Source organism: Dermacentor variabilis, chromosome 2 (genome assembly GCF_050947875.1).
Source record: "Dermacentor variabilis isolate Ectoservices chromosome 2, ASM5094787v1, whole genome shotgun sequence".
In the NCBI taxonomy this organism is placed as follows: Eukaryota; Metazoa; Arthropoda; class Arachnida; order Ixodida; family Ixodidae; genus Dermacentor; species Dermacentor variabilis.
Window position 1 is genome coordinate 17,176,190 of NC_134569.1, and position 12,318 is coordinate 17,188,507.

The window sequence follows — 12,318 nt, forward strand, 5'->3', positions numbered from 1 at the left end:
TGTCTGCACGCCTCACCTCTTTTTTGCATAATGAGTAATTGACCTAGATAAACATACTCCTGCACAGTCTTACTGGCAGTCATGAATTCGTGTTTCTTTGCCTAGATATGACACTTTACTTTAAAATAAAGTGTTCTGCATTAAAAACACCTGGAAAAAGCTCCACTTCGCATAAACGAACATGATTTTTATATCTGCAATGCTACAGTGAAAAAAAAAATTCTTACATGACTCTTAGATCAATGAGTGATTCCTTTCTAGGTGCAAGGTCTGTATTGCAACCTGGCATCAAGATTGTTTAATTCCTTGTCACCTTTTTATTGCTTTTATCATTTATTATACTTCCAGTGTGTTCGGAATGCAAAACTTCTGAAAAGGTAGCAAGGCCAGTTAGGAATTTTCCAGCCATGTTCACCGCCATCGTCGATGCATTTGGCTCGACAGGTTGGAGCCAGCTGGTGCGGAGCAGTAGCATATCTTTGCAGCAAATCGTTAAACAACCTGATAATGGCACCATCATGTGATTGCAACATGCTCCTTGAATTCTCCGCAACGTGCTCCTTGAATTCACGTTCCGTATCCGACGTTTTGTACAAGAATATTGGAATATTTGGGAGAATATGTTATATCCGAGAGATTGTAAGCTAAGTTAAACACGTTGGTGCATACTGATGTCTATGCATTAAACCATTAGTTACTGCTGGGCTAGTTGGTTCATACTCTTTCCTGTCAGATCGCTTCTTCGCATGGTGTTGAGTCTTTTCTACCGTGATAACTATGCATTGTAATGAAGTCCACTGCATACGGTTGCATTAACCGCTTGCCAGCAGACTATTGCGTTCTCACCAGGTTATGATGGGACGAATCCGGGACAATTGGTTCCACGAAGAATGGGCCACCGTCGGGCGAAATCTGATGAAAAGCGCAAATATCATATAGTCGCATGGGTAGAAAAGAATGAACACTTCGTCCACATTTCTATGTGACATAAAGACTGTACGGACAGAATTCATGAAAGAAACTCTGACAAAAGATATCTCGCTATACATTGTTTTCCTTTTCTCCTTATTGTTAATTTTACTTTCACTGTGATATAAGGCATGTAAGGTACATTCGAAAAGGAGTGTTAGTCAGTGGGAGGCCTATCTGACAAGGCAGAGTGCAGCAAGTCATAGGGAAAGGGGCAGTCATTAAGTGTGTACGAATACCAGTTCTGATTTCTTGTAGGGTAGTTCAAATTAAGCCAATATCCTAAAATATTTGCACTGCACGTAGTCGTATAGACTTATGTGCTGCGTGCTATAGCATAAATTTCGAAAGCTACATTAGTGTCTGTTAGATAGCAGTGATTTTCAGGCAACAACATAGCAAGTCAGCCAGAAACTTACGTCACTGCTCACCGAAGGCGACTTGACATTTCGCTCTGTGCCCCGTCTAGAACATTTGCAGGTGATCCTAATCAGGAGGCGCTCTTCGACCGGCTTGGACCATCGAACTGATATATTAGATATGATAAAGACAGTGATGAGGACAAAGATCGTAAAAAAATGTCATCCGTCATGAAAGGTCACTTATTACTGTAATATATGCCTCATCATTTCAAATTGTAAACAGCAAATTGACACAGAACCACTTTTGTAACAGATGCCAATGGTGTAAAATAATGAAAAAGTATGTCGCATACTAACATCTCATTCAAACTTCTCTGATCATAGCACTCAGGTAACGTTATGAGCCAGTACAAACACCAAAGTGCTGACATGAGCGGAATGACGTCATTGGGTACATATGTGGAGTGTTGATTAGCATTGCCATAATTTTCTTTCGAGAGTTTCGTCTTTGCGTACTTGTCAGAAGGCTGACGAAGGATCCCAGGACAAGGACGATAACTGCCCCAAGAAAACTGTACCACAGGTAGGACAGGCGGTAGATGTACTCGATCTGAGAACTGCGAGAAAGGGATAATGAAACAAATTATTTTACACAGCCAGTGGCCTCTAGTATGATTCACCATGAAAGTCCTGGTGTTTACTTGTTACAAGTACGCACTGAAATATGACTGAAATAGATTTCAGTAAATGAAATCTACATCGTGACTCTAGTTCACGCCGAAGCAGTACCTGTCAGTGTTAGGAGCGTCATGGAGTAGTGACAGCATGAACAATATAGCAGAGGGAAGTAGAAGAATAGAACTCATCTGGATCATAAAACAAAGCAACATTTGAACTAACACGATGAATGTGATAATTCTGTCAAATCGCCCACTGGCAAGAAGCAAAACAATGCATGCGTGGCAATACGGTCGTAACGCGGATGTCGGGCTTCAAAATGTGCGTGGGTTCTTTCCCCTCTCTAGGCACCGTCAAGAAATAAACCGTATGCTCTTTACGCTGGTATTTATGCATGTAAAAAAATTGTTGCAGACACCGTCGGGCGGGACTGTGAAAGCAAGCGAATGGCCTTACGAGTGCGGAATACTGACTATAGGGATCATATTGCACATTACTAATACTATTGCTGAAATCGATAGCAATGTTTGATGATGGCGGCACAAATTATCGTCGACATGTTTTGGTAGACGGCTTGACAGCGTGGCGACGGCGACGGCGGTGTGGCAATGACGAAGATGACGGCGCAACGACAACAAAACGACGACAGCGTGGCGTCAATAGCTGCGCACCTACGCATTCTTCTCCGCCCGTTCGCTCTATGGAGGCCAAATACTCTTCCGATCATTCGCTTTAAAATCATGTAGAACCCACCCAGTGTGGAAGTCGGTCTAATCGAAGCTGTATATTGAGTCTACAAGACGAAGCAACGCAGCGGACTTGGGCAACAAGCACGGCCTGTAATCTTCAGCACAGGCGGGAAGAAATAGGGTGCCTCGCCACTACGGAAAAACTACGAAAATCGCGTGAGCGCATGTACCGTCAGCGGAGAAATTCCGACCACTGGAAAAAAAAGTCGTAGTTTCGCCCGAAAGGCGAAGCATCGATTACGATAGCAATTTAGTGGAGAGCTATACGAAGTAAGAGTAGTAGATCTATAGGCCGTATAAACTTGAAAACATATGCATACTAACTAAACAAGCATGATGTCATGTACGCACAGGCAAACATGAACACATCTCACTCGATGACCGCGAAAACTCTCTGTCAAAACGCTGCGTGGCAGCAACAGCGGACGAATTGACCTTCGTGTTGCGTCTCGCATCAACGCGAACAGCGCGCGGCGGGCTCTGCCCCGTCGCAGATGGCTTTCACGATACAGCGGCCCGGGCGGGCGCGCGTGGCCGTCCGGGTCGCCCGGAGTAGAACGCACCTCCCGTCCCTACCCTACCCCCGGAGCCTTGCGCGCGACGGAAGACGGCGCGCTTCTTCCCTTTCGTGCGTGAGATTCCCTTTCGTGCATGGTCGACCCGATCTCGCACGCTTTCACTTGCACATACAGCATACGACGCGCGACGACGATTTTATCGACGTTGGAACTTTACACGGAACCCCACGCCGACGCCGACGGGGGAAATGCGTCTGGAGTGTCCATATAATTTATTTCGCAATGAAAGCGAGAATTAGTCGAACAATAGGTAAAACTAGCGATACGGGCGTAATTAGCGCCAATATAGTCGAAAATTAGCGACACTGCACCATAAACTTCACGATCACCGGGATCGGCTTACCTGTCCTCTTAGCCGAAAAAGCGTAAGGGTCAACCGAGCGTCGACGCTAAAGAAGACCAGCTGCACTTCAGTAGGCGTGAAATACGACACGAATAAGACATGAAAGGAATGGATAATGAACATGAAATAGAGACAAATGGACGGAATAGAGAGATACAAATAACATTTAATGATATAATCACTTGACCACAATGTACGTCGACCTTGTCTTCTTTAGTGTCGGCACTTGGTTGACGTGGAGTAGGTAAAACTAATATGGTATGGGCGCAATCAACGCCACTATAGTCTAAAATTAACCATGTTGCACTATACCCGGGTAAAGGGTGCAGCGATATAGATATAGACATGAAGAGTGCGTTGGGAAGCTAGTTGGTATGCGCTGGGACGAGACAACGAGGTAGAAGAAGACAGAACCAACGCAGACTAACTGGTTTATTGAAATCCAATCCTGCCTCTTCGAACAATGCACACGCGAAAGCACAATCATAACCGCGTGACTGCAGAACACTCCCCTGGCAAGCCCGTGTCTATACAAAAAAAAAAAAGAAGGTCAAGCTCCTTCTTGAAAAGACAATGATGGTTCGCTAACGCACCTATCTGGGGCATATTTTCCTATCAAGGAAGCTTTCAAGATTTCACGTGCTTTGTGGTCCTTGGCTCGCCCTAGCACCTTCGTCCTATCAAAAGTCGGCTTGCACTTCTTCTCACATGACCTACAATGAACTGGCAGGCACTTTCCGCTGCCATGTTCTAGTGAGTTCTCTAGTAAACGCCTATTAATACATCTCATCTTCCGGTTTGCCCCACATGGAACGTTCCACAGGTCAGCGGAAACTCGTACACCACCTCTGTTCTACATCGTACATAAGTGCGTCTGTGTTTTGTGCCCAATCTCTCACTCTTAAGTTCATCTACGTTAAAAGGGGGGCATAAACGCGACAACTTGAAAGGCGCTGAAAAAATCACATCAACACCGAATTTTTTGGCCACACTCTTCATCCGATGCGAAGCCTTATGGACATATGGCATTACCTAAAACTTTCGCCTCTCTCTCTTTTCTCCTTTTTCAACCCCATTGTCGGTGGTACGGTGGCATATGACCTTCAACAGCGGCTCAGCTATGGTCTATAGCAGAATCTGCGGAAAATCTTCATTACGGAGATGTTCCACCTAGGAGGAGAAACTTAGACTTTATGGTGATATGAATTGGCAAGAGATGACCTGAAGCATTACACCGTAATACCCCTTTCGACCAGCTTAGAGTGATATGAATCAAACGGCAGAATTAAGGGCCTGATTTGAACGAGACGAGTACGACCAACACAGGTGGTCCTTATCATTAAAGAACAGCCTTATGTCTAAAAACTTCAAAGTGTTATCAGACAATTCAAAGGTGAAACTCAACTTGGTTGCTGGGAATTTAAAGGATTCATGAACTTGTTTCGCTACCTCTTCGAGGCCATCGTTCGAGTTAGTATATTCAACAGGGATTAAATGTCGTTCATGTATCTGAAGAGACGAACTATGTGGTCGTCAGTAGGCACCCGCGACAGCAAGCGATCTAATTCATTAGAAAAAAAGGACACAGCGCAAAAAAGAGAGCGACACGCACGCACTGTCCTGTCTGACAGGGCACGCCCTATCTTTTTTGCGCTGTGTACTTTTTTCCAGTGAATCACCCAACAAGCCCAAGCTTCCATGCTAAGTCAATTTAATTCGGCTAAAAAGATTTTAGTGAGTACTGGCGCAACGTTTGATCCAATTCGTTTACCCGTTTTTGCGCATAAGAGTTATCCTGAAACCTCACGCTGGTTGAGGTAAGGTACACATCCAGCAACTCTAGGAACCCCTTACGGAGACGCCACTCGAATTTTGGAACGCTACTATTTCAATGCAATCGCGAACCGCCTGGAACAAATCCTTGTGGGAAATTGAATAGAATCGCTCCTCGATGTCAACCGAGAAGCCCGGGTTCACACCTGGCAGGTTATTTTTGAGTAGTTCCACTAGTCTGTCTGAGCTAGCGATCTTGTATGGGTCCTCAGGTGCCAGCCCCTTGAGCTCTCTTTGCAGATACCGGCTGACAGTAACCTGCCATATTCTACGCTCCGTGACAATGGTTCTGAAGGGACATTCCACTTTGTGGCCCTTTGCACTGAAGAACACGGTGCATACTTGGACCTTGTTGTTCCTGTGCTTTGGGATTGTGCTTGCGCATGCGCATTGTTCGAAGAGGCAGGAAGGATTGTGTGGCTTCATTAAACCAGTTTTTGGTCTGTGTTCGCCCTGTCTTCTTCTAACTCGGTGTCTCGTCCCTAGCGGTGTTTAAGGTTTCAAAAGATATAGACATGTTGGGACAAAGCCACCTTACGACAAACTTTTGAAGACAATGTGCTAGCTAATTTTATACAGGTTTGACGCGTCTTAGATCTGCATATCTTGTAACCACTTCCAGAAATAAAAACGGTCCTTTCGCGCCTCCAAAGCGCTGTAGCGAGTTGAAAAAGGTAACAAAATGTAGCTCTCAACGAAACAAAAAGTTGCAGTTTTGCCCGAAAAGCGAAGCATCAATTGCGATATAAAATTATTAAACAGCTATACGAAGTAAGGACAGTAGTATTATCGGCCATACAAATTTGTAAATATTCGCTTGCTAACTAAATTAACAAGCATGGTGTCACGCGCGCAAGCAAACGTGAACACATCTCACTCAATGACCGCGGACACTCACTCTCAAAACGCTGGCATGAGGAAGCGCGGCAGCAGCAGCGCGCGAATTGACCTTCGAGCTTCCTCTCGCTTCAACCCGAACAAAGCGGTGCGAACACGGTGCACACGACGGTATCAGCACTCGGCGCAATCTTTCCCCATCGCAGATCGCCTTCAACATAGGGCCCGCTCGGTATCGCTATACGCAGCCGCCCTCCTTGGTACTTTGCGCACGATGGAAGACGGCGCGCTTTCTCCCTGTTCCTTCCCTTGCGCTCGGAGATCGCGCCACCATCGTCGGCTCACGTGACCTCGCACGTTTTCACTCGCACATACGGCGTACGGTGCGCGGCCACGATGTTATTGCACTTGGATGTTATACGGAAGCTCACGGCGACGCCGACACCGACTGTGGAAATGCGTCAAGAGTGTCCACATAATTGCTATTGCAATAAAAGTGAGAATTAGTTGAAGAGTAGGTAGAACTAACGGTACGGGAGTAATTATCGCCAATATAGTCGGAAAATAACCACATGGCACTATAACCTTGTAAAGGGTGCACCACCTTAGATATAGATATCTTGTGGCAAAGCCGCCCTACGATACGCTTGGGGAAATGGAGCAAGTTCGCTCCATGGATTTGGCAGGGCTCGAAGGTGGCGTCGGCGGCGCCCGCAAGAAGCGAAAATTAGTCGCACAGTAGGTAAAATAACAGTACGGGCGCAACTAGTGCCAATATCGTCGAATGTTAACCACATTGCACCACAGAGTGCACATCTCCGGGAACGGCCCACCTGGCCTCTTGGTAAAAGAAAGGGTCAGCCAAGTGTCGACGGTAAAGTAGACAAGGTCGGCGTGATTGCGCGTGAAATATGACACGAATAAGATATGAAATGAGTAAATAATGACATGAAAAAGAGACAGAATCGAGAGATATAATCAACATTGAATGTTCGAATCATTTGTATCACTATGTACGTCGACCTTGTCTCCTTTAACGTCGACACTTGGTCGACCCTTTCTCTTTTATACTCATTTCTACTTACCTTGTTATATCTGTAAAAAAAATAGAGGTAACTTCGTTACTTCTTGTATTACATATCTACAGTGTCAAAATTAATCCACTGGAACTTTCACCCTTTCACAGCGACTTTGCATGACACGTTAGAAGTTTGGAAAGTCACAGGGTAGCATCAACAAACAAGCTATTAATAGCATCCAAACGAACTCCCATTCCGGGATTCTACGTCCGAATACTGTCCCAACGACATCGAAAAATCTCCTAGCTAGAGCATCCATAGGGCCTCTTTCGGTGTTTCAGTTGGAAGTTTTTGAGTATCATTTTGGTACATACTTAGGATATCCCCAGCGTCCGAATAGGGATATGCATTAAACAACCCTAGGATGCCTCTGTGTCATCAGGGATTGTTATTAAAATGGGTTCTATTCTCTGCTTTTTGTACAACTGCAATCACCGAGCTTTCCCACCGCACCTATGCGGTCACAACACGCGCAGTTTTTCCCCCGCGTTACCTTTATCGTTTAAATTAAAGCACCAGATGCTGCAGCCGCTTTGTTCTTTCGACATCGTCTGTTTGTTCGGAATCGGGTAGCACCTGATCGCTGTCTCGATGGCAAGTTTATAGACACTCTGGAGACGGCCTTCGCAGACGCGCTATTATGTACCGTGTGACAGTCGCCTAATGAAAACGTTTATATTAGGGATGGACGAATATTTGAAGTTTCGTACACAAATTGAATACAGCGCACTAACAGTTGGTAGAGCATTGCACACGTAATGCGAACACGTGGGATCGTTCCCCACCTGCGGCGAGTTGTCTTTTTTATCCACTTTCCTTTCCATTAATCTATTTCTTTAATCCAATTAGTAAGCACAAGTAATATCGCCTATGTTGTCCTTGGTGTCATTTCTTTCTGGCTTCTTATATATATATATATATATATATATATATATATATATATATATATATATATATATATATATATATATATATATATATATATATATATATATAACAACTTGCCGCAGGTGGGAACCACGCGGGTGGTTCCCACCTGCGGCAAGTTGTTTTTTCATCCACTTTAATTTCCATGAATTTATCGTTTCTTCATTCCATTTTATTAAGCACAACTAATTTCCCCTATGTTGTCCTTGGTGTTAGTGTTTGCTGGCTGCTCATGATATGACTATATATATATATATATATTGACCCGTGTACTTGTTTACATTTCTGTGGTGACTGTCAAACGTAATCGGTCGGCGCAGGACGCGCCTGCATGTATCAGAAAGTTCTCGAATGTGTTGTCTGTTGTCACCGAACCTTGTGTAATCTGATTGGTTGCGCGACGCGAGTTGAGAAGCACTTGCTGGAAGGCACGCGGGTACCAGCGATTGCGCCGGAAGCTTCGACGAGTCATGTATAGAAGCCGACGCGCTTGACCCGCAGATCAGATTTTCGACGATCGCCGACTGCACTCGCCGCTATCGTTGTGCTTTGAGTGTCACTTGTTTTTGTAGGCACTGGTTCGCCTACAGTAGAGAATTGCTTTCGTGATTCACAGTTTTCCCTACTGTGTTCTTCGGTGTCACTACATCCAGTGGCGTAGCTAGGTCGTCTGGCACCCGAGGCCCGTAGGTCTTCGGTCACCCCCCCCCCCCCCCCCCCCGACCTAGGTGTAGTCACGAAGGCGAGGATACAGAAAATTTCCAGGGAGGAGGGGGGGGGGGGGTGATGCTTCAGCACCAGCATAGCCACCTTGGATACCGCGCATGTCTCCCGGAGGCCCCCTTTCGCTTTTGTTCTGAGATCGCAAATGTAGCAGGTGTGCGTGCTATCTTATTTTCTGCCCCAAATAACACAGGGTGCTGCATCGACAACTTCTGATAAGCGTATTTGCACATCTGCTGTCAGACTGTAAGGCTTGGCAGTCCATACAGGTGTAGCATCGTGGAAAAGATGGTTCACAAGTAAAAAAAAATATTTTAGTAAAGTTTTAATTAGCGATTTTAGAGGCAATATTGCATTTTCAAAATTAAAGCCCGACAATCGTATGTTGCCCAACAACAGCTTCACAGAAATCGTCGTAGGTACTACGGCGTGCAGTATTTTGCTTGTGAGCAGCCCTGAACCCAAACTAAAATAAAACAGCGTGTCAGTGACGCTGATCTCCCCACTCTATTAGAAACGCCACCTGCAGTGTTTCCCCGCTGCGCGGGCGCCAGTGTTGTGGCAATTACGAGTTCTCTTCATTCTTATCCATAAATCGTTTTTCTATTTGCTGATATTGGCAAACGTGATTATCCGAGCTGCGGTACCGCCACAAGTTTGGGAACGGAGCACGCTCCGCGTCGATTGCTGGTGTCACCATGCAAAAAAACAGAAGACCACAATGGAGCCCGTGGCAGCGGAAGCCTGCGCTACTCTTGGTATGCACTCGCAATAGAAAGTATGCAGATATCGACGTCACTGGTGCACTATTTCATGTTTCTTTTGGTACTGCCATACTGGGCCGCCCGCAGTGCCAAAGCACTACGGGCTCTAACGCCCAAGACAATATTGTTCAGAGAAATTTTGTTGAGTTGATAATATGATTTGCGTCCTCAATTCCCGAACTGCAATGTTTCCTCTATAGTTGCTAATTAAGCAGTTATTTAAGGTATCGTTATTAATTATCTGCCATACTTTGCCCAATAAAGAGTTCCTATTGGTCACAAAGACACATAACCTGATTGAATATCGGAAAATAACTTCGCAAAATACACCTTTTTATAAAATTTTGTGCAGCTGAAACAACACACTGTATTTGTGACATGAAGTCACGCAACAACAAAACGATAAAAAGACGGTTAGCTAGGACTAGGAGGCACATCTTTTATTCAACACCGCGAAACTGATAAAAAAAGTAATACAAACGATACAAAACTGATACATACTGTATACATACTGACGACACAAAAACCATTTAGCGAATAAATTTTTTTAGCCCGTACATTCGCGCAATTATTACGTAGGATGTTGATAAAGCTGCAGCCGACAATTCTGCAGCACTACACATCTGGTAGATCGGGTACATGATTTGCAGAAGGGTTGAAATCTGGGCCAGTTGGTACATACTTGAATGAAAAAACCAGTCAAAAACGCAAAGGACAAGAGGAGAGATTCACACCACAACGACTGGTTTTGCAGAAGGGTTGAAATCTGGCCCAGTTGGTACATACTTGAACGAAAAACCAGTCAAAAACACAAAGGACAAGAGGAGAGATTCACACCAGAACGACTGGATTGCAGAAGGGTTGAAATCTGGGCCAGTTGGTACATACTTGAACGAAAAGCCAGTCAAAAACACAAAGGACAAGAGGAGAGATTCACACCACAACGACTGGTTTTTTGCAGAAGGGTTGAAATCTGGGCCAGTTGGTAAATACTTGAACGAAAAAACCAGTCAAAAACGCAAAGGACAAGAGGAGAGATTCACACCACAACGACTGGTTTTTTGCAGAAGGGTTGAAATCTGGGCCAGTTGGTACATACTTGAACGAAAAAACCACACAAAAACACAAAGGACAAGAGGAGAGATTCACACCACAACGACTGGTTGAACGAAAAAACCAGTCAAAAACACAAAGGACAAGAGGAGAGATTCACACCACAACGACTGGTCGTTGTGGCGTGAATCTCTCCTCTTGTCCTTTGTGTTTTGACTGTTTTTTTCGTTCGTACATGAGCCAGGGCTGTTGGTTACCGGAGCATTCTTTACCATTTACGCCAGTCAAGCAGGTGGAAAAGGGGAGGGGGGGGGGGGTCGGTCTTCGGACATATATGGCACCTCCCCCCCGGAACTGGATATATATACATATGTGTGTGCGTGTGCGTGTGTGTGTGTGTGTGTGTGTGTGTGTGTGTGTGTGTGTGTGTGTGTGTGTGTGTGTGTGTGTGTGTGTGTGTGTGTGTGTGTGTGTGTGTGTGAAAGTTTAACATACCAGTTAAATCTACACATTTACAACAATAATTGTGTTCACATACTGTAAATAAAAAATACTAAGTAACATGTTCAGTACGCTCGTTAGTGGGACTAGCATTAACTTTTTTCATTCATTACCTTGCGTCACATAATGCAATTTACGAATTAACCGCCGTGGTGGCAAAGTTACTATGGCATTGCGCTACTAAGCCTGAGGGCGCAGGATCGAATCCCGGCTGCGGCGGCCGCATTTCGACGGGGATGAAATGCAAAAGCACCCGTGCACTGGTTGCACGTTATGGAAACCCAAGCGGTCAAAATTAATCCGGAGTCTCTCACTACGACGTGCCTCATAATTCGTCAGGAACGCATCCTGAATCAATGGATTACTGAAAAAGAGCGGCGAGAATGCGAGATTTCACTGGTTTAGTTATGTTTAGTAGTTTTGGACACATTCCGTCTGGACCGGGAGCCGAGCTGTTAGAAAGACGGTCAATAGCAGCTTCAATGCCCTTTTGGGTGATTATGATATCATTCATGATGGAGGTAACAGAACCGAATTCAATGTTAGCGGGAACGGGGGGAAGTTCACTTGTAAAAACAGAACAGAAAAATGAATTTAATGCAGTAGCGACCCCCGATGATGGAAGGAATTCATTGTATTCCTTTATGGAAATGAAGCCTGATGACGACGGTTTGGGGTTTATTACTTTCCAGAATTTGTTTGTGTTGTTTGCAAACATGTTGGAAATATCATGGTTGAAAATTTTGTCTTTAGCTGCTTCAATTTCGGTTTTGCATAACTTGGATTGTTCCCGCTAGCACTTCCAGGCATCGTCATATGTCGAAATTTTAGCTTTTGAATGAGCGCGCCTTTTTCCATTAATACAGCGCCTTACGTGAGAGGTGAACCACACACTTCCAGTAGACAGAGTTATTTGTATTTT

General features: G+C 44.8%; 1 protein-coding gene across 1 annotated transcript in view; it reads right to left on the reverse strand.

Moving 5' to 3' along the window:
* Positions 1-12,318, reverse strand: part of LOC142570259 (sodium-coupled monocarboxylate transporter 1-like) — a 42,657-nt gene that overhangs the window by 11,795 nt on the left and 18,544 nt on the right. The window contains exons 14-16 of the mRNA XM_075678659.1: positions 1,848-1,948; positions 1,389-1,495; positions 847-912 (exon numbers count right to left, since the gene is read on the reverse strand). Coding sequence (XP_075534774.1) covers positions 847-912; positions 1,389-1,495; positions 1,848-1,948 — 274 coding nt within the window. The remainder of the gene's footprint in view (positions 1-846; positions 913-1,388; positions 1,496-1,847; positions 1,949-12,318) is intronic.